The sequence below is a fragment of the Triturus cristatus genome, chromosome 7 (genome assembly GCF_964204655.1).
Source record: "Triturus cristatus chromosome 7, aTriCri1.1, whole genome shotgun sequence".
Taxonomy (NCBI): domain Eukaryota; kingdom Metazoa; phylum Chordata; class Amphibia; order Caudata; family Salamandridae; genus Triturus; species Triturus cristatus.
The window spans coordinates 1,458,329,299-1,458,353,098 of NC_140590.1; the positions used below are offsets into that span (position 1 = coordinate 1,458,329,299).

At 43.9% G+C, this 23,800-nt stretch overlaps 1 protein-coding gene across 5 annotated transcripts in view; it reads left to right on the forward strand.

Annotated features, from left to right (window-relative positions):
* MYBL2 (MYB proto-oncogene like 2) overlaps nucleotides 1–23,800 on the forward strand; it is a 210,805-nt gene that overhangs the window by 92,071 nt on the left and 94,934 nt on the right. For 3 of the 5 annotated variants that reach the window (XM_085619226.1, XM_085619224.1, XM_085619227.1), the window contains 2 exons: nucleotides 5,759–5,979; nucleotides 21,486–21,633. In XM_085619226.1, the coding sequence (XP_085475352.1) occupies nucleotides 5,759–5,979; nucleotides 21,486–21,633 (369 nt within the window). Of the gene's footprint in view, nucleotides 1–5,743; nucleotides 5,980–21,485; nucleotides 21,634–23,800 lie in introns of all 5 variants that reach the window. The other 2 variants (XM_085619223.1, XM_085619225.1) reach the window with 1 other exon arrangement.

The following is a 23,800-nucleotide window of genomic DNA, read 5'->3' on the forward strand; positions in this document are numbered from 1 at the left end:
CCGAGACCTTGCTACCTGACCGTTGCCCGGTGGAGCTACCCTGATAGCTATAGGGGAGATGGGCTGTGAATTCCCTCCTCGGCCATCACCTACCCAGCCGGACATTGGGCAGACCTTCCTTCGTCTCTCCTGCCGTTATCTCCCTCCTTCCACCTACACCCTTCCCCCTATCCTCTCTATTTATCCTTCCTCCATACTATTTAAATGTTTCGTATAACCGATGTAACCTGTAACTGTTTTTAACTGTGTAATAATGTGATTCCTAATGTAAAGCGCTCTGATACCCACGGGTCTAGCCAGCACTTCTAGTAATTTCTAGTAACTGATGTACCGTGTAACTGATGTAATTTTGTAATTTCTGTGGAACCTTATGTAAAGCGCTCGGATACCTCCGGGTCTAGCCAGCGCTATATAAAACTCTCTCACAATAAATAAAAAAAATAAAAAATCTTAACTTTTTCTCCAAATCCCTCCTTGTTGGTTGGCCAGCAACCTTTTCTCTCAAACATTTTTTTTCTTTCATATTGAGCCCTGTCTGATTAGTGAAGCCAAATCTACACAATGTATGATTCCTATTGGGGCCTGTTCCCACTGCAAGCCTGTATAGTTTTTAAGCAGAATCCATATAATTCTCTAAGCTGTTTTTGCAGGTCAAGATGCCTTGTTGGGGAGATCTCTTCTGGTGTTCTTGTGCATCTAGTTTTTCCACTAGGAAATTCATTGCCCTGAAAATCTAGAACTGGGAATGTTCTTATAGTTACCTACCTGTTCCTTCCTCAGGTTCCTAATTGTGCCTGTTTCAAAGATACATAAAAATGCTTTTTTTTGTTATAGGCTTGTCCCTTTTTTCCAATGACTCCTCTGCTTTCCTTTCAGCCAAATAGTGAAATTTTGTAGGCTCAGGATTCTTGCTTGATTTCTAAAAAAAAAAAAATGTCTTCTTTACCAAGAGGTGTATTACATGTAAGAAAAGGGGAAAGTTGGGGCCTGGCAAGTGGATGCACTTGCCAGGTCGACATGGCAGTTATAACTGAGCGCAGGCACTGCAGTGGCAGATTTGAGACATCTCTGAAAGGCTACTTGTGTGGGTGGCACAATCAGTGCTGCAGGCCCACTAGGAGCATTTGATTTGCAGGCCCTTGGCGCACACAGTGCACTGTACTATGGACCTGCTAGTGAATCAAATATCCCAATCATGTAAAAACAATCATGATAATTTTACATGGAGAGCATATGCACTTTAGCACTAAATAGCAGTGGTAAAGTGCCCAGAGTCCTAAAACTAACGAAAGGTTGGTCAAAAACCGTGTGGCAAAACCTCTTGGAGTAAACCCTCAGAAAAAGCCTGGTCTAACAGGTAGAGACCACTGGACCCTGAGGAATATCGGTGCCTGGACCCCAAATGGACTGTTGTGAGGAATTGGCAGACAATAATGGACTGGACATGACCCCATATACTGGCATGGTCTCTCCTCCTACCGTGGCTACAGAGGAAGGAGCTTCTTTTGCTGTGTTGAGAAGGGTGGCTGAGGTCCTGGACCTTAGCCTGCCCTCACTGGCAGTCAAGACTAGCATCTTGACCGAGGTGCTTCGGCTGAGAAGGACCCCCTTAGAACCACTTCTCCCATTTAATGAAGCCCTTGTAGACTTCCTGTTAGAGACCTGGTCCAAGCCCTGCACAGGGGCTCCTGTGAACTGGGAAATTGCCCGCTGCCTTCTCCCCGCCCCAGAGGACCCTAATTTCCTTATGCAACTCCCTACCCCGAAGAGCTTGGTGGAACAAGCCTCCACTTCTGTGTAAAATTGGTGCATTCCCTACCACCCCAAAGATAGGGAATCCAAGAGGCTCGACACCGTAGACCAGAAAATGTTTTCTTCCACCAGCCTGGCACTGTGATCCGTGAACACCATGTACCGGTTTACCCGTTAATCCCATTAACTGTGGGATACGGTTGTGCAGGTGCTGCCCATAGACCCGGAGAAGACCTGGGCCATACTCTCTCAAGCTATGGCAGATTGGAGCGATTCAGCCATATTCATGGTCAAATTTGGGCTGGACATAACCGACTCGCGAGGCAGAGCAGTTTCTTCATCGGTGGCCTTACGGTGCCATGCCTGGCTGAGAACGACTGGCTTTTCAGGGGACGTCCAAGCTTAGCTTATGGACATGCCCTTTGATGGCTCCTGTGTCTTCAGAGACCAGGTGGACTCCGTGCTGGAGCACTTCAAGGATAGCAGAGCTATGGCCATGTACATGGGCCTTTCCATGTCCTCACATACAACCCCAGTCCGCCTTCTATGGCCTCTGAAGGGTCTTCCAGCTGCTTCTTTACTGCCCAGCCACAACTGTTGGAAAGCTCCCCAGCCTCTGCGTGGCCGAGGACGTGGTACGCCCAGACCCTGTGTGTCGGGCAGCCAGAGGTTGAACCACTCCACCACCCCCTGGTAGCCGCAGCCTCCAAACTTCTTTTGTTCACCCTCCAACCATCCTGGCAACCAGTGGGAGGCCGGATAAGCCATCACACCCACTTTGTGACAACCCCACCACCATGCCACCTGCTTGCATCATGCTGACGGAGCACCATCTCATTACTCTTCCAGGAAGTGACAGCTATCTTGGCCAAAGGAGGCATAGAGAGGGTGCAGACACCAGAAGTCGGCCGCTACTTTGATGTCCAAAAAGGATTGAGGCCTTCATCCCAACATAGATGTGCCCCCTCTCAATTTCTTGCTCGAAAAGGAGAAATTCATAATGCTTACGCTCGCTCATTTCCGATCATCCTTGGACCCAGGAGACTGGATGTTGGCATTGGATTTGCACATTCCCGTCCTGCTGGCTGACTGAAGTTACCTATGGTTCACGTTGGGCCACAAGCACTTAGTTCAGCTTGCTCCCTTTTGGTTTTACCATCGCCCCTCGGGTGTTCACCAAGGTGATGGCAGTGGTTACAGCTCATGTGCGGGGATCAGGGGTACCAGTCTTTCCCTATCTTGACAACTGGTTGTTGAAGGCGGGCTTGCCCCAGGCAGTCGTCTCCCACCTCCAGACTACGGCGGACCTCCTGCACTCGCTGGGGTTCACTATCAATGTGCCAAAGTCACACCTGACTCCTTCACAGATGCTTCCTTTCATCGTAGCTGTTCTGGACATGGTGCAGTTTCTGGCTTATCCTCCTGAATGGCAAGTCCAGGGTTATTCAGGGTACTCTCCTGGGTTTTGGTGACATGGACTCTGAGGCGGTTGGGCTTCATGGCCTCCTGCATCCTGCTTGAGACACATGCCTTCTGGCATATGCGGACTCTTCAGTGGGCCCTGCAGTTCTAGTGGGCGCAGCATTAGGGGAATCTTTCAAACGAGGTTCAGATCTCAGGGGGAACTGCAAAAGATCTATAGTGGTGGTTAATCAACCTTGATTGGCTGCAGACCCCTCCCCTTGCGAAACCACATCTGACCGTGATGACAGATTCGTCACTCATGGGATGAGGCGGCCATCTGGGAGAGGTGGAGATTGTGGTCCTCTGGTCTGGCAAAATCTGTACTTCACATCACCCTACTGGAGCTCCGGGCACCCGGCTGGCATTCAAAGCCTTTCTACCCTCTATCAAGAGAAGGCTAGTTTAACCACCACCACCATGTGGTACTTCAAAAAACAGGGTGGGTTGGTGTCCTCTGAGTAAACCATCTTGTCTTGCCGATCGAGTCTTTGTCAAAAGAGGAGGACGAGGGCAAAAAGAAAGAAAAAAGCCCCATATCGAAAAAAAAACATAATACAGAGGAAAAGAGAAGTTCACCATATCTAAAAATACCAACCAACAATCAAAGAAATTGGTTTTTATGTATTCAATAAATTACTGCAGGCGCAAAGAGTTTTATTCACCGGGTATTTGTATAGAGGAACACTTTATGATTCACCGCTAGAATTGAAATGATGACCTTTGAGATACCCTATCGTCCGAAGGGATTCTCTATTCGAATATATATTTGTTGCTTTTAACAATTTGTCCTGAGGAAGGTGGGGTAAACTAGCTGCACACCACCGAAACGCTGCGTAGACAAATTATGATCTATAATTCTAGCATTTGTGTAAATGAGATTTTTTTTTTGTTTACCGTTGCCCTTGAATATATTGTGATATTAATAGTTAGACTCGTGGAATAATAAATAATGAAATGCTTTTGACTTGATGAAAATTGGTGGTTTACACAATCAGAGCCTTTAAAAAAACATAAAAATGTCTTTTAGATTATGAATTGTTTCAGTATCTAATTCTATGATATTATGGATTACTTGTTAGATACTATTGCTTTGTGATATTTTACAGTCCAAGGATTTCATTATTCTAATAAAGGACAGATATTTTTACATTGCACAGGTTTCAGTGTATGGATGTTTGAATGGTAATTTATTGTATGGTTACTCTTCCCTTGAAATAAGTGAGTCAATTGGTTTTCAATACAGTCTGACGCCTTAGGGATAATTCTATGGTAAGGAATCTGTTGCTAGATAGTCCCAACCAGACAAGGCGTTACCGAAGGTAAGTAACTTGTTCTTTTAGCACTATTGGTTGCTCTTCACCCATTGATAATAAACTGCTTGTCAACTACCTCTGAAGCACATTTTATATGTACATGGGATACTTAAGAGTGTGAACGAAGCTGTAAATAGCATAGTCTGAAGAATGCTACTTGGAATCACCCCACCACCATACGTATTTTGAGCCCTCTTTGAACCATGAAATCAGTGCCCCGGTTACCTCTTAGGTCCCATACGTCTTCCATATAAAAGCTACCTCACAACTTTGTTGATGCACAAACTAATTTTAAAATTGGACAGTGGAGGCCGTTAAACACCCAGGTTCTTTAAGACACAGATGACATGCATGATTTTAAGTAGCTTAACACCTTTGGTACTAGTTTGATGCATCCATGATAGAACTACAGAAAGCATTAGTAAAGAACGTGTTATTTGATGTGTAACTATTGGCTGTGTATTGCATGCTGATTATTGTTTGAAGTATTTGCTAGTTATAGTAATAGACCAAAGTCCCTTTATTTGTCCTACTTGTTCATTCTCACAGCTCCTTTGAAGTTGAGAGGTTGTTTTTATGGCTGCTCGTTCTGGAACTGGTGATGGCTATGACCTGCGAAGATGAATGTGGGCGGAACTAAATGAACTGGCTGTCTTGCTGCTAGTAGTTCTGCCCATTATATGAAGGGTGTTTCCATATGCTTTCAATGGCGATGGCCTGGTGATGAGTGCACTGAGATTACCACAAGGGATGAATCATTTTTCTTTCCTGGAACAATGCATTGTTGTAACAGCGTGTCATGAAGTGCTATTTACGTATGTGGGTTGTGTACTTTGTGTTTCATTCCACTTATTTTTAAAAACAAAAAATCTCATCATTGGCAATGTGAAGGGGTTTTTAAGCCGTTTGAAGTGTTGGAACTTAATCTCATTATTACTAAACTGGTAGAACTGGTTATGTAGCCTTTGGAGTGGAGAAGAAAATTCAAAGTTGATATGTAAAATTAACATTATCAGATGACAGGCTGAATTAAAGCTGCTCTGCAAACCTGTAAGATTTAAAAAGTCGGGCTTATTCTTGGATTTTTACACAGCCTTACTGGTAAACATGTGCTTTCTTTGACTGGGCTTGCTTAATTTAGTGTCCTTTTGTGCTGTGGTTATTTCTGTAGCATCCTGTAATAGGAGCATTACTAAAATAACTGATTAAATTAGTTTATTGTATTGAAGGTTATCGAGCTGGTCAAGAAATATGGCACCAAGCACTGGACTTTGATTGCAAAACACCTGAAGGGTAGAATGGGGAAGCAGTGCAGAGAGCGGTGGCACAACCACTTGAACCCTGAAGTGAAGAAGTCGTCCTGGACGGAGGAAGAGGACCAGATCATTTATGATGCTCATAAATGCTTGGGTAATCGTTGGGCTGAGATAGCCAAGCTGCTCCCTGGACGGTAAGGACAGAGTCCCAAGCAGATGGTAGAATTGGGGGTTGGTGATGTCGCTCACCTTGATTAGTATTAAATGAGCCAGCTACTTATTTAAGGTCCTCATTATAGTTATAGTTCATTTAAGTTGTGTTTTGTTACCCCCCCCCAAAAAAATCGGTGATCTGCCATTTCCTTCTTTTATTCATTTCTGTATTTAGTGTGTAACATGGATGTAAACTGATACAATATGTTTTGTTTAAAATGTTCTCAAAATTAAGAGTAAAAGAAAGTAAAGAGATTCTCTGACATGGGATGTTAAGTTATCTTTCATAATAATATACTGCAGCTAGATTACATCCCAGAGTGCATTTGAAATGTGTTGTTTTTAGATTTTCTCTTCAAATATAACCTTAATATATGCCAATAGACGTAGCACTGGAAATGGCTGACTGCAATTTTAAAGCTGCTCTCTGGGACCAAACACCTCCTGTATTATACCTTCCATCTCTTATAATTTCTCCTGCTCATAAGAGGCTCGGCGAAGACTGACCCATGCATTGATTTGGTATTGCCCTAATTTTCTATGATTATTGTACCTGCTGGATATGTTTGCTCAAGACTCTGAAAGATAGCCTTGGTCTTTTATGTAATCTCCCAGAACTTCATGCTTGTCAAAGCTGAGAGTTTTGTGTTTGGTCCTTTTTCTATGTAACAGTTACTAATGTTCTCTTTAACCTATATTCAGTATTAACATGCAGTATTTCAGGCCCCCAAGTTGTACTGCTTGTGCTGGTGGACTTGAATGCCCTTCTTTCTTTGGCTTGTCTTTGTTTTTGTAAAGAATCATATTTTTGCTATTTGAGGTTTTGTACTGAAACTTAGAGGCTTGCATTGATTGGTGAATTAATTGACCCGGCTTATATGAATTACTATATATAATTTAAGGCACCAAGCCCAAGGCTGGAAAGGATTTGCGTAGAGAAAGGTTTACACATGACACGCTTGAGGTACACTCACTTTCTCGCTGCAGACCTAGGCTCTTGGGGACCAACAAAACTAGGTTAAGCATGTAAATTTGAAAATCGTTGGGCCATTTCAGCTCACACTCCTGCCCTGTTTTAGCTGCCTAGGTCAACTGCAGCAAAATGAAGGGAAGTTGACCAGGGATGACGTATGCAATTGATGTTTTATGTGTCTGAACCATAGCCTTTTGGAACTTAACTTCGAAGTGATTACTAGGGAGAAGTAAAGCTTCATCAAGAAAAGATTGAACTGCTTGGTATTTGAATCAATGGCAACACTTGACACAACTGTTCTTGGGAAAAAAAATCCTGCACTAAAGGTTTCAAACCTGGATCTGTTTGCACCTAAATTGAGGCATATATTCAGCTCTTCAGTGTGTTGTCAAATGTATGGGTGAAAGGGCGAATATGGCATTGGAGGGGGAATGAGTAAAATCCCGATTTGATTGGTTTGTAACATCTGAGAATAAAAACTGCTTCATCTTTCTCAGTTTTTCAACAAACGAGCATTGCTCCAATATGCCAGTGTGGTCCTTTTGACAATACAAATGTATTGCATTACCACCCGAAAGTAGCGAAGAGCCTTCCACGTCTTCCCCTTGTGCGGAGGCATTCTTGCTCCATATATTGTATTTAGATGGGTCTCCCTTGTTGCATTCTTAACAATGCATGCATGGTTATATAGCCAAAAATGTAGCTGAAATGCTTAGAAATACTGAATGCCTGTTAGGTTTGAACCAATTGTGTATAATAGGAAAGCATTCTATAGAATGATCTCCGTAATTAGTTTTACAGACTGACTAGAAATACACAAAATCACTCCTGTGCTAGATAGATTTTAAGACTTTTGTAACATTGAAGAATAATATCACCTTTAATCTGTTTTGCTCAAATACACAGACTATTGTAATTGGATCTGAAACAATCAGAATACACAAGGGGGTGTTCATCCAATTGGAGGGAGTGGAGGAATTTCATATATAGGCACTTGCTTTTAGCAGCCTGTTGCCACAAGAGGGCTGTGTTGAGTGCAACTGTAGCTGCACTGAAGCCAGATGTAGTCTGCATCCTGGTCTTGCATATTTTATCTTGACTAGATATTCACATCTTGTTTCCTCCGCATCACATCTCAGAGTGACAGTGGCTCTTTTATGGGATATAAAAGATCTGGGGGTTATACCCGCTTCTCTCTCCCCCCCCCCCCCCCCCCCCCCCCCCCGGTTACTAAAAATTGATACATTTGTCTCTTTGTAGCTTGCTTTGGTTTAATGCTACAGCCAAATAGTTAGGGGTTTGTACTGTTCAGGGATAAAACAAACCATTGAAAGGTTGTGAATCTAATTGGTGACAAATGCACTATCTTGATATATATTTTTCATATTATTTGCTCTGATCTTTGTTATTGTTTTAGAATCCATTAGGTTTTAATGAGTTTGTGTTAAAGATAACCATAACCCTGCCTACATCTCACCAGCAGGCAGGTTATGTGGGGTAAGAAGTCCAACATATCCCTTTAGGTGAAGAGGCCCACGTCTGCAGGGCTCCCGATCCTGAATGGGCCTCTGTTGGGGGAGCCCGGTGCGGATTCGGCTAGCGAAGCTGCTGGCCTCCATTCTGCACGGGCGTGGTCAGACCACGCACTTGCGACGATAGGGGCTTAGCATAATTCACCCAGGGTTCCTGGTCTCTGCCCGAAGTATATGCCATCTATTTGATGTAGGCCCTCTATGTGCTCCCCGGGAAGGGGTCTCTGGCCTTCAGTTCAAACGGAGAATGTTTAACAGACTCCTCTTGCTGGCGTTGGAGAAGCAAACTTGTCCTCGGGTGTTCGCTATATCAATGAAACATGCCCATGTGCACTCCCAGGCTGTGTACACACTTCTCCAGGAGGATGGCAGGTCGTTCAGCGCATTCTTACGTAGTGTGAGTTGACTGCCTCCCTTCTACCGGCAGGGTACGACTCCAAATCCAAGTAGTGGTGATGCCAGCAAGATGCTCCGGTCTCCATTTTGCTGAGGGCCTAGCTCCACTGCCCTTGCCGGTACAGTTTAATCATCGATCATCTACTCGCTTCTCTAGGAGCGCTGAGACTCGCGCTGCAGAGACCCGATATTCTATGAAGTTGGTTCTTTTTCTTAGGGAATTTAAGCTTATTTTTATCCTGGGCAGAGGCGTGCCGGGAGCTTCTTGCCTCACTGCCATCTTGGACCGCTTTGGTTAATGTATTAATTATGTTTGCGATCCTTCCGATTCATCATATAATGGTACACATAGTGATAATACACATTTGTTGTGCCATTATTACTATGCGCACCTCTTTCCAGAGTCAGTCTGAAGTTCTCGCATAATAAAGTCTTTCACAAGTATTAAAGGTCCTCGTTTGCATGTATATATTGTATACATTGCCAGTCATGTGACCTGCTACTGTCGTTGGCTAGGGAATCTAGCCTTGGTATGCCTTTCCCCCAGGTAGGGGAGTCAAAGGACATGATAATCAAGTGCGTCGTATTTGTTTTAAATGGAACACAGTATGGTTTTGTTAACTTCTAAATGTACATTTTTAGACCTCACTTCATTTTGTAAAATAAAACCAGCCTCTTTAAAAATAATTTGCTGGCTGGTATCTGCAGTTAGGCTGATTGATTCTGTGACACTTATGTGTTAGTTCCTTTGAGCTGAAAATACGCAGGTTAAGATAAGTCAGAGCACCTGAAGATGTGGACTGCTCAATTCCTGCTGTACTCCTTGAAGTTGTTTGTTCTTGGATAGATGTGCAGATTTTAATCAACTTGTAACCTACAGCTACTGGTACCCCAATTTCAAAAAGCACTGTTAAGCCCTACGCAATACCAGGCTAGCATTGGCAGATTATACCTTAGAGGAGCTTGAGAAAAAGGTGGGTGACTTGAAGTCAGAATATCTCTCTCCCTCAATTATGGAAACACTGTAAATAGGGATTCTTTTGACCAAGACGATAAAATGTCTTCTCTCCATACTGATAAACATTGAGAACAACGGGTTTGCAGAAACAGAAAATTCTTGCTCTTATAATTAGGACTGCTAAATGAGAAGTGATTTGAAAGGCGCTAAAGAACACAACCAATTGACACATTAGGGCTCCAGGATTCATTCTGATTGCAAACCAGCTTCATCTTTCTTTCTATTTTTGTATTGTTACTGTTAAAATGGCTCTTGATCATCTTTCGACTATGCTGCATGATTAACAGAATGCAATAACACTGCACAGGATATCGAAAGCGCACCCCTCCCATACCCTATATATATATATATATATATATATATATATATATATATATATATATATATATATATATATATATATATATATATATATATATATATATATATATATATATATATATATATATATTCACTGAAAAAAACATATGTTTCAGGGGCATTATAGTTAGCTGGACATTTCCCTTGTACAAAACCTTAGAAATTCCCCCGTTATATTTAGTTCAGCTAACTATAACTCATGCCCCCGCAATGCACTGCTGATGTCACATATTACATCACTCATGACATGGTCAGTGACATCACTCATGACATCACTGATGACGTCATCCAGTGAGTGTGTGTTTCTGTAAATTCTGAATATGTTTAATATATATATAGGGAAAAACCTATGGAAGAATGAGTGGGTGTATAAGTGTGTGAATGGATGATTTAGTAGGTGCGTGACTGACTCTATAAGTGAGTCATTAAACGTATCTTACTGCAGACTAGTGACTAAACTGTGTGAATGTCTGTATCTGTCTGTTGGTGTATAAGCGGCTGCATGGTTTTGTAAATAGCTATATGAGTGTCTCTATGGGTTATTGATTGGTTGTCTGAGTATCTGTATGGGTGCCTAAGTGTTTGTGTGGGTGGGATGCGTGTGACTCTGTGCATACATGTGTGAGTGGGTGATTCTATGGGTGCATGGTTTTAAGAGTGCATCTGTGATGGACTGTATGGTTGGGTGAGTGTATGTATGGGTGTATTAGTGATTGAATGTATATCTCAGTGGTACATGTGTGAGTAACTACATATGTGAAAGGCAGTATATATGTGTGTAAGAGTATATAAGTGGGTATATGTGAGAATGTGTGCTTGTATCAGTGATTGTATAAGAGCGCAAGAATGCGGTACTATTTTTATGAGTAAGTGAACTTGTGTGTATAACTGCATAGGTGAGTAAATGGGAGTGTGATTAATTATTTGCATGACTGACTAGGTGTGAGAGTACCTCTATGGATGATTGGTGGTGTGTGAGTATCTATATAGGTGTATAAATGCATATGATAGTCCTGTACTGAGTGACTGTACAGGTGAATGAGTGGATGTGTGTGTAGATCTAAGAGTCAATGAGTGGGTATGTAGTTATTGGTATTGGAGTATCTATGGTTTTGAGAATGGACGTCTGAAATGTTGATTGAGTAAATCAAAGGGTGTGAGAAGATGCACTAATTTATCACATGGATGACGTCATCCGTGATGTCATCAATGACGTCATCAGTGATGTCATCAGTGATGTCATCAGTGATGTCACTGACCATGTCATGAGTGATGTAATATGTGACGTCATCAGCAGTGCATTGCGGGGACACGAGTTATAGTTAGCTGAACTAACTATAACGGGGGAATTTCTAAGATTTTGTACGAGAGAAATGTCCAGCAAACTATAATGCCCCTGAAACCTATGGTTTTTTTCAGTGAATTTCAAAGGTTTTGTAAATGCCAATTCCTAACTATAACTTATCTCTAAAGATATCATGTTTAATGATTTACATTGGATTTCTATATTTTTCAATTTCAGTGTGTCAATTTCATTAATTGTTTTTTTTAAATACTTTTTTAACACTATTTTTTTAACCTATTTTTTCATTTAAATCTTTTCAAAATTAAAAAATATTTGTTTTTATTGGGTTTTACAAACATATTTTTTTATCTTTTTAAAAATCTTTTTAACTATACGTTCAAAACTGTATTTATATATTTTTTCTCAAGTTTTTGGGATCCGTGCACCCAATGCGTTAGGAACCGCTCACCCAACGGGAGAGTATCCGTGCACCCAACGCATTAGGATGCGCGCACCCTGCGCGCATTTCGCCGTTTTTTTTTTTTTTAAAAGGGGGGCCCCAGGGGATCCTTCTGGGACCCCCTAAGCACCTCTAGAGGGTCAGAGTATTTCCACTCTGACCCCTTCATATGTTTTACATACTCATTCCCCTTGCTTCTTCAGCCTCGCTTCTACCGAGGCAGAAAATGGCCGGCAACAGTTCCTGCTTTCGAATGTAGACAGACACTCGACAGCCAATTAGCATTCAGCGCGCGATCGGGAGGGTTCGCGCTCGGTTCGGAGAGGGTGCGCTTATGGTGCGGGTAGGGTGCGCAGATCCTCCCCGGCCATAGATATCACTAACTTTTTTACCCTAATTTTCTCAGAAACTACTGAACTGATTCACACCATTTATGCAAAAGGCACGAGTCTGAACTGAGGACTACCTCTTTGCCAAATTTGGTGTCATTCCGTTCAGCGGTTCAGGCTGTAGCTGCAACAACAGATCCTATGGGAAATTGCTTGGGGAAAACGCGTTTTGGGACCCCTCTTTTTTCTCGGCCCCCGCTTGACGAATCACCACGAAACTTTCAGGGTAGGAGCAGAGCGGAGCTGGCCAAAAGTTTGAAAACTTACGCGAACATTCGTCAACCAGTGCCAGACTTATTGGGAATAGAATGTTGCGGATTTCCTATGGAAAATAGGTCCTCACTATAACTATCTACTGGCGACTGTCAGCAGATAATATATATATATATATATATATATATATATATATATATATATATGTATATATATATATATATATATATATACACGTGTATATATATGTATATATATATATTCACTGAAAAAACCATAGGTTTCAGGGGTGTTATAGTTAGCTGGACTTTTCACTTGTACAAAACCATTGAAATTCCCCCGTTATAGTTAGTTCAGCTAACTATAACTCACGCGCCCGCAATGCACTGCTGATGGCGTCACATATTACATCACTCATTACATGGTCAGTGACATCACTCATGACATCACTGATGACATCTCAAATGACATCACTGATGACATCATCCAGTGAATGTGGGTCTTTCTGAAAATTAAATGTTTTATATATGTATATCTCAAGGTCGATGGAAGAATAAATGGGTATACAAGTGTCTAAATGGATGATTTGTTTTTGAAAAATTGATTGTGTAACTGACTGATTAAGTGTATCATAGTGAAAACATGGCTTAGTGAGTACTGTTTAAATATGTAAATATCTGTATCAGTCTCTCACTTTGTGTATAAGTGGCTGCATGGGTTGGTGAGTAGCTACATGGGTGTCTATATAGGTTATTAGTTGGTTTTTTGAGTATCAGTATGAGTGTCTGCATGGTTCGGTGGGGGGTATTACGTAGTGCATAGGTGCATGAACGAGTGACTCACTGTTTGTATGTGTTGAAGACAGCATGTGTGCAGGACTGTATGGGTGGTTGAGTGTGTGTTAGTGAGTGAATGACTGTCTCAATAGTGTCTTTATGAGTAACTACATATGTTTTAAACTAGTATATGTGACTATTGGTGTATATAAGTGAGTATATGTGAGAGTGAGAGATTGAAAGAGTTCCTGTATGAATAAGTATGTGTTTCTATAAGTGATTGTTTAAAAGACTAAGTATGTGTAAGTTTCCGTAGAAGTAAGTGTGGTGGTGTGTGTATAACTGTATATGCAAGTAAATGTATGTTTGATTCTTTATTAGCATGAGTGACTGTGTGTGAGTAACTCTATGGATGAGTGGCATTGTGTAACAGGATGTATAGGTGTATGAGTACATATGATGAGTGAGTACATGTATGAGTGACTGTATAGGACTGTTGGTGAATGAGTGGATGTGTATGTGGATCTTAGAATTACTGAAGAGGTTGTTGTAACTGGTATTGGTATGTCCATTGTTTTGAACATTTTAGTCTCTATTTTTGAATGTGTGTATCAAAGGTTATATTAGGGTGAGAGGAGGTCTGCCACTCTATCACAAGGATGATGTCATCAGTGATGTCATCAGTGATGTCATTTGAGATGTCATCAGTGATGTCTTGAGTGATGTCACTGACCATGTCATGAGTGATGTAATATGTGACGTCATAAGCGGTGCATTGCGGGCGCGCGAGTTATAGTTAGCTGAACTAACTATAACGGGGGAATTTCAATAGTTTTGTACAAGTGAAAAGTCCAGCTAACTATAACACCCCTGAAACCTATGGTTTTTTCAGTGAATTTCTGAGGTTTTTTAAATGCTAATTCCGAACTATAACGTGCCTGAAACCTATGTTTTTTTCTGTGAATTTCAAAGGTTTTTTAAATGCTAATTTCTAACTATGCCTACAGAGATAGGACATGTGAAGAAAGAAGAAAAAATGCACAGAAAGAAAAAAAAAGAAGTGCAGAAAGAAGCAACAGAATTCCTCAAAGACGAAGAAAAGTGCTGGAAGAAGGATAACGTGCAGAAAGAACAAAAAGAAGAGCAGAAAGAAGCCTTGTTGCAAAATCATCCTGTACCCTCAAATCTTTCAGACGGATACTGGTGGTAACTGAGTCTGACTAACCAGTCCTAGAGCCAGTGCTATGATAAAAGACACTTAGAATACAGTGAAAACACCTACATACACTAGGGAACATTATGCGTTGGGGTCCCCCTGTGATTAGCGTGACCTCCTCTGTAAGCCCCTAGTATATAATAGGGCAGGGAGATTAAAACTACCTCTTAAAACAGGCCACAGGGCATTTTTGCACACGTTAACTCAGGCCCCGTCCCCTCCCTTCACCACTGTGTAAACACGCCCTGTGTCCGTTTTTAGTTGGGAGATTAAGTTCATTTGAATCCTGAGGGTCCCTAGGGTCCAACTAGCCCACTAGGTACCTCCAGTAAGTGCCACAGAGCTGCGTTGCAGAGAGGTGTAAAAAGTGGCACGGCCTGGACCACCTCTCTGCAATGCAGCTCAGTGGCGCTTACTGGAAGCACTTGGTGGGCTAGTTAGCCCCCCGGGGCCCTCAGTATTGAAGGGAAATTATATCCCCAATTTAAAACGTGCCATAGTGCGTGTTTGCACACGTCACCTCAGGCCCCGTCCCCTTCCTTCACCACTGGGTAAACGCGCCCTGTGGCTGTTTTAAGTTGAGAGATTAAGTCCCCTTGAATCCTAAGGGTCCCTAGGGTCAAACTAGACGACTAGGTACCTCCAGTAAGCGCCACCGAGCTGCGTTGCAGAGAGGTGTAAAAAGGGGCTTGGCCTCAGAACACCTGTCTGCAGCGCAGCTCCCTGGCGCATACTGGAGATGCCTCTTGGGCTAGTTGGTTCCCCTTCTTATTCTAATTTTTTGGCCCTGATGACCCCATCCCCCAGGGCCTGTCTCCTAATTATATTTTTTTGACCCCCGATCCCCAGGGCCGGCCACTGTTTTTTATTATTTTTAAAATATATATATTTATAGACACACCTAGGACATGCTTGACAAACCGTACGTACCCATCACCATGACTATTTGCGTGATATTCATTAAAAGGCGACTATGCATACAATGAATCCACGTGGAATGTATTTACACCACTAGTGAAGCTCTGACATGTCTGATGCCCTACCGTGCCTAATCCCGGTAGACACCCTTGTCGTTTATTTATACAAACATGGGTAGCTATTGACGGGCACATTTAATACACATGCACACCAAGCCATTCAAAGGGGATTCGACAAAAATTTGACAAACTATGCAAGAAACCCCCCTCAGGTTAATAAAACACACATCCACTGCCGGATGTGTAATACTTTTTATTTTACTCTCTGGAAAGGGAACGAACATCACTTGAGAGTCACAGCGCGCTCCTGGCAGAGCCCAATGCTGTGTTACACCCACCATTGCCTGCTGAGTGCCACACACCTCTGTGTTGTATTCCACCAGCTAGTGCATATGCTATGACACTCTCTAGCCCATGTGCACTGCAACACCACCCCGTGAATATGTCATGCCACACTTGTCTTCGCACGGGTTATATTGCCCCATCTAACATGCCTTCCTCGATGCCTATGTTATAACACACAGTGCTATGCCATACATATTACAATCTGGGATCCATATCTTTGTCACAGTGCATATGCAACGTTACACTCCCCAGCGCATATTTTATATTACAACTTTAGAGACTAGTTAGGTTACACAACACTGCCCTGTGCATATTACACTCCAAGGCACATATCGCATAGCACGTGCTAGTGCCTGTGCTACTCGCGCTCTCCAATGAATCTGTCATTGCGCACAATGTATTGCATATTATATTTCACGCCCGGTTCATCTTATATCACACTTTTTGGTGCATAGTTTATACCATACACTATATCTAGTTTTCATTTTCAATCGTGCTCTCAGGACTATGTTCTATATAACACTGTGTTCACCTACCCTTTTCACGGGCATTACATTTTGCGATAGGGGGTGGAGGGTCAGTGGATGTTTCTGCCAAGTGAGCCCGGAGTCACAGTCACAAACGTCCTCTTCTTCCTGAATAAAAGTGAGATTATGCTGCATACTTGTTCATATTTTAAGTAGTTCGCACAGACACGTTTTAAAAACAAAGTTCCTAATACCCGCCTTCTCTGAACAGTTAGCTTGCTGCCCCATCCCCCTCCTCCCTATCCTCTGTTGTGTGAATCCATGGACTAGCCTCCTCCCTCCTGCCATGCATGGTCTGATGTGCTGCCACTGCCCTCAATTTAGTATGATGTACCAGTCCACTCCTCCTGCCCTCCATTGCCCAATTCTAAGCACCATCATTGACCTCCTGCTTAAACTCTGTGCTTAGCTTGCTGCCCCTATTCTCCTTCCCCCTGCCCTCCGATGTCTTTGTGCATGCCCCTGCTCCATCCTTTTTGCCCACCATGTTCCATGGAACTGCCACTCCTATCTACTCTGAGTGTTCTGTTGAGCTGCCACTCCCCTCCCACTTGCCTAGCATTGTCAGATGACTGTAACCTGTCCCTGCCACCTCCACCCTGCCTGTCCACATGCCACGCCCCTATCCTCTTCCTCCTGTCCTACATGGTTCATTGTACTGCCACACCCTTCTGCCCTCCCTGGTCTGTTGTGCTGCAACTGCTCCTCCTGCCTGCCCCGTGCGGTCTGTTGTGAGGCCCCTTCCCCTGAACTTTCTTGTCTGTGCACAGGTCCTGACCCTCCCTTTTATCCTCCATCGTCCTTTGTGCATGCCCCTGCACCCTCCTTCTTGCCCATCATAGCCATTGTGCTGCCACTAACCCTCCCACTTGCCATGCATGGTCTTCTGTGCTGCCATGGCCCCTCCCACCTTCCCTGTGTGGTCAGTTAGCTGCCCCTGACCCCCTCCCACCTTCCCTCCATGGTCTGTGTGTATTCCATCACAGTCTCACTGTTGCTCTTCATGGTGTGTCTTGCTTCTAGTGCCCATCCTGCCTGACCTCCATGGCTATCTTGCTGCTCCTGCCCTGCCCCCAGCCCTCTGTTTACATGTGCAGACCCCTACTCCCTCCCTTCTGGCTTGTCTGTTCAATTGTAATGCCCCTGTTCCGTCCCTCCTGCCCTTTATGGTCTGTTATGCTGCAGCTTTCTCTCCTGTCTGTCCATTATGGTCAGCTAGCTATCATGGTCTCTTGCCCCTCTGTTCTCTGTTGTCCATGTGCATGGTCCTGTCCCCTCCCTCTTGCTTTCTATGGATTGTTGTGCTGCACTCCCGTCCCGCATGCCCTGTGTGGTGTATTGTGCTGCCGCAAACCCTGATGCCTGCCCTGCAGGGTCAGTTTGGTGCATCTCTCCATGTCCCTCCTGTCCTCTGTTATCCAAGTCCATGTCCCTACCCCATTTCCTTCCATGATCCAATGTACCATACTTGCGAACATTTTGAACTTGGTAAGAGGGAGATTTTGAAAAAAACCTGGGGTATTGATTTTCCCCTTTGAGTTACATTGAAAAAGAGGAGATTGTAGACAGGAGACAGATCAAATAAAGCCCATTTGAGCTTAAAAACATTGGACGTTTCCTGGCTGAATCGGGTCTGTTGGCATGTATGGTTGTACTACCATTGCCTCTTCCTTCTGCCCACAATGGTCTATTACATTGCCACAGCCTCTCTTGCAAGTCCTGTATTGTTGGTTTGTTGCCCCTGCCCCCCTTTCCACTGCCCTCCATAGTCTGGTGTGCTGCCACGGCCCTGCCTGCCTGCTCATTGTGGTTAAATTGTTGCATTTGCACCCTCCTACCTGCCTTCAATTTTCAGAGTCCGTGCCCCTGGCCTCTGCCTCTCAACAGTATCCTAATGAACAACTAGATTGCTAACATTCTATATTTATTACAAAAGTGTGGAACGCCGGACGTCATCTTGATGTAATCAAAACTGTAATACCTAGAGCATTTCCTTTAGAAATTACATATATGAGAGCGTCTTATTGGCATCAAAATTATGGTTAGTGCTCTAAAAGACTAAAATAAGGACATATTTTCTGAGTTTTCAAATAGCGACAAAGCACTTTTAAATTATTTGTTATCTTTGTTTTTTTTATCCAGTTGACCACTTGATTAAATGTTGCACTTAGGGGAGAGGATGTGGTGTTACTTCCAGAACTGCAGACTTTGCAACTGGGGAACCAGGTTGGAGTTTCTGCTTCAGCTCGACATTCTGTGATTCTGGTCAAATCACTTAGTCTCCCCATTTCTGCAACCAAAATGAATTTGTTCTTGTGTGATGTAACCAATGCTCATGTAAAGCACTCCAATACCTGACAAGTCTGCACTATATAACACTGCAAAAACACAAAATAATACGTGTTTTGCACACTTCTGTCATTGGGCTATATTTGGGCTACATCTGGGTGATTTTGGGCTACATTTGGGCTCTTTTGTCTCCGGTGGCCATCTTGGGAGATTTATTTGTTATGAAGTTTCCTAATTTCCTCATGTACTGCAGTCTCCTCAGTAGGAAATGCTTTCAGTTTTTTACTTTGATTCCATCATGAAGGTATTCAGATATGTCACACATTTGCCATAAATTCTGAATGTTAGCACTCTAGTTGCTCATTAGATCACTGTAGTAAAACTACTGTTCACCATGGAAGTCTGCTCCTGGTATTAAAAGTGCATGTTTCAGTCTGCATGTCAGAATTTTTTAATGAAATAGAAGAGGATTTGAGAAGTCACTCAAAATGTGCCCTCATTTTCTTTCTTCAGCATTAATCATAATTTGTATGGCAAAATGAACCCCCTCATTGTGTTCCTTTTTAAATTAAATGTTTTAAGTGTTACCAGTTTATTCCAATCAAGATGGCTTCAGGTGTGCCATACTTTTGTCATAAGTAGGACTGTTAGCGCTCTAGTTGTTTTTAAGAACACTCTGGGGCATTCTGTCATTGGGCTATACTTGGGCTACATCTGGGTGATGTTTGGGCTACATTTGGGCTCTTTTGTCTCTAGTGGCCATCTTGGGAGACTTATTTGTTATGAAGTTTCCTAATTTCCTCATTTACTGCAGTCTCCTCAGTAGGAAATACTTTCAGTTTTTTACTTTGATTCCATCAAGAAGGCATTCAGATGTGTCACACATTTGCCATAAATTCAGAATGTTAGCACTCTTTTTGCTCATTAGATCACTGTAGTAAAGCTACTGCTCACCAGGGAAAACTGTTGCTGGTATTGAAAGTGCATGTTTCAGTGTGCATGTCAGAATTTTTTAATGAAATAGAAGAGGATTTGAGAAGTCACTCAAAATGTGCCCTCATTTTTCTTTCTGCAGCACTAATCATACTTTTTATGGAAAAATGAACCCCCTCATTTTGTTCCTTTTTAAACTAAATGTTTTAAGAGTTACCACTTTAATCCAAGCAAGATGGCTTCAGGTGTGCCATACGTTTATCATAAGTAGGACTGTTAGCGCTCTAGTTGTTCTTTGGAACACTCTGGGAAGCTGCAGTAGAACACAAAGGAATCAACTGACAGTCTCTGCCCTTGTTGGATGTACATGTTTTACTGAGAATGTCAGACTTCATTCTCACATGACTTGGAAAGATAATGTGAATTTACAGAAAATAAGCTCTCAGTTTAGCTTGTAGATCACCTTCCAAACCTCTGTGGGAAAAGCATGAGAAAATATTTTTCTCTCAATCATGATATCCCAGCAGGCGGCTTTTTCACATGGTGAAATCACCTTAGAACATACCACAATTCCTAAAATGAGTATGGTACCATCAACAAATGATTTATAATGTAACTAAAGTCTTAAAACCTTCTATTAACTGCAATGCTTTTTAATGAGGTGCTATCATGTATATTGGTCCCAAGATGGCTGCCAACACTTCTTGGATGAAGTGCTGACAGCCAATCAGATCTCAGGATGAGATGTCGTTAGGCTCCGCCCACATATATATATGATTTTACTTTTGATTTTCTCAGGAACTACTGAACAGATTGACACCATATATGCAAAAGGCACATCCCTGAGCTGAGGACTACCTCTCTGCCAAACTTCAAGTAATTCTGTTCAGCCGTTCGGGCTGTACCTTGGACTAAAGGTCCCTATGGAAAATTGCATTGGAAAAACGTGTTTTGGGACCCCCCTTTTTCCTCAGCCCCGCTTGACGAATCCCCCCGAGACTTTCAGGGTAGGAGCGGAGCGGAGTGCCCCACCTATTTTGAAAATTTCGCAAGGATTCGTCAACCGGCGCCAAAGTTATTCCAAATAGGATGTTGCGGATTTCCTATGGAAACACGGTCCTAACTATAACTATCTACTGGTGACCGCCAGTAGATAATATATATATATATATATATATATATATATATATATATATATATATATATATATATATATATATATATATATACACCCCCCCCCTCCCCTTGCCATCTTTGGGTTAATAGTCACAATACTGAAAGTCAATCTTGCCAATTTTACCTCACCTTTTGTGGATGCTTGGCTCGAGTTTGTGGCCTCCTTCTACAAACTCTCATTGGATAGAGGTGCGGCTTGATGCCTTCAGTTGTTTAGCTACCAGAGGAATCTCATTAGCGTAAACTGCTTCCTATGAGCTAAATTCTTTTCAGTTATCTCTGCCTGACATGCGGTTGAAAGTTTTATAGTGTATTGCTTAGAAAGGAATCCATACTGGCAAACAAGACATTTGCTATTGTATATTCCAAAAAGTTTTCAAACATCCTCTGCTTGCTAGCGGAATCGTTCAGAATGGGTGCCATGAATGTGTGGAGGATGGGCACGCTAAAGAATAATTTTCACAGATAAGTGACTTTTTCTTCTCCACCAGTTGTATTAGACTCTCCAACAGTCCTGGACACATTTTAATGTTCTTGTCACATACTTTTTTTTATGTTTATGTGGGCCTTGTTTTTTTCCAGTAACATGATTGTTAACAAAGACCCTGTTTGCTTCTGTAAGGACGGATAATGCTGTAAAGAATCACTGGAATTCTACCATTAAAAGGAAAGTGGACCTCGGATTTTACACTAACAAGACCTCCAGTGAAAGCAAGCTGCCATCTATGTTGGTGAAGACTGAGGATATTGCTACACCAGTCTCTGATGAGGTAGGAACTTTATAACCAATGGAAACATTGAGTTGCTGGACTGGAAATCAATCCAGCAGATCAAGTGAATGCACAACAGTGAAAGCAGAGAAGGATGTCCGTCTATATTGTGGAGCTTCTTATGTCATTTTATCAATTCAATGATCTCTACATAACTGACATGCTTTGAAATGCAGATTCCAGGTGACCGATGTGAAGTTGTTACTGTTTGTTCGTAGTCAGACTATCCAGCACTCCTGCACATAACTTTTCTTGTCATTAATGCTTTTTTGGTGTACCTGTTATACTTGTAGCATGTTTCACCTTGCATAGCATATAGCAGTTTGGATCAGTACTGCTCAGATAAGTTAATTTGAAATGTCCCACAATTACTTTGCTTTGGTAATCCACCTGTTGGTTTGTTCCTAGCTACATTTTGTGAACTGGCGATGAGCAGTCCCTATCACCAATTTGCTGGAAGATTTCATGTTATGCCATCCGTTCATGATGAACAATTGTCTGTATCTGAAAGAAACACGTTAGTTAGATTCCTCACCTTAGAATATCCCCAGGCGTCAGACTGGATCCGGAAGATTTTTCGTCAGCAATACCCCTTGCGCGTCGCTAGGCGTCGTCTGCGGCTCCGCATCCGTCGTTGGCGTCGTGCGCCGGAATGACGTTGTCGGAGTACTTGGACGCCGCCCTCGCTCGCTGACGTCAGTTCTTCTTTTTTCCGCCAGTAAGCGCCGATCCGGGAGAGCTACCCCCTTTAGTCAATTTTTGACTGACTTTTTTCGACTCTTTTTGGTCACTTTCGACTCTGGTGCCGGTAGGATGCCTGGTTTCAAGGCCTGCGACGACTGTCACCGACTGTCGGTGACCGATCATCATCACCGCCGGTGCCTGTACTGCTTGGGCCTCGACCACGACGCGGAGTCTTGCTCCGATTGTATGGCCCTGACCTCGAAAGCTAGGCGGGAGCGGTCCCGCAAGCTTCTCGAGCTTCGCCACTCGGCTCCGCGCTCCTCTCGATCCCGGTCCAGGAGGAGGTTCAAGGATCGGTCGCGGAGCCGCATCGTCGCTCGTCTGGCTTGAAGTCTTCGGGTAAGTCGAGGCACTCCAAGAAGTCCAAGAGGCGAAACCGCTCTTCGGACTCCCCTCGCCAGTCGCGCGACTCGGCCGAGGGTCAGGGTGGTTCCACCCCCGCGGCTCCGCAGGAGCCGCGCAAGTCCCCATACCCGCCGGTCCCTGGGACTGACGCGACGCCGGCGGAGGTCAGTGCCTTCCTCTCGGCCATGAGGAGCCTGGCCCCGCCGTCGACGCCCGCTGGCGCGCCTTCGGGCCCCGCGGACTCGACTTGGCGACCTCGTGTGCCGGCGGCTCCGGCCCCGGTGCCGTTGGAGGCTCCGGCCCCGACGCCGCAGGTCCCCGAGGGGCCCGAGCCGGGGGCCCCGTCGACGCCGGTCGACCTCATTACGCCTCCTCCGCCAGCGCCGACACCGGTACCACCGCCGACTCCGGTCGACGTCGATCCCCGGTTCAGCCCCTGTCCGGTCCTGACGCCGCATCCGACGCCGCTAGAGACGCATTATGTCTATCGACCGGCTCCGATCATTCCTCCTGTTTACCAGGAATCGGATGACGGGGGCGATTGGGAGGGGTCTGAGGACCCTATGGCCCTTCAGGGGCAACTTTCTCAGGACTGGGCAGATGAGCTGGGGGAGGCCAGTGGATTGGATACCTCACCGGACACTGGATTCATCTCTCCTCCGACTGTGGCTTCGCAGAAGGGTGCAGCTTTTTCTGTGGTGCTGTGCAAGGCGGCCGTTGCCCTTGGGCTTGAGCTGCCTGCCGTGGCTGTGAGGACTAACATCCTCACTGAGGTGCTTCAGTCTGCCGCATGCTCCACTGAGCCTCTGCTGCAATTCAATGAGGCCCTCACTGACGTTCTGCAGGGCACCTGGTCCAAGCCCTCCACAGTCCCTCCTGTGGATAGGAACGTTGCCAGGCGCCACCGCCCTGCTCCGGGCGACCCCAGTTTTCTGTCCCAACACCCCACCCCCGAGAGTCTGGTTATCCAGGCCTCTACCTCCCAATCCTCCTTCCCGTCCGCTCCTCCGGACCGGGATTCCAAGAGACTGGAACAGTTCGGTAAGAAGCTGTTCTTCTCGCTCAGTTTGGGCCTGCG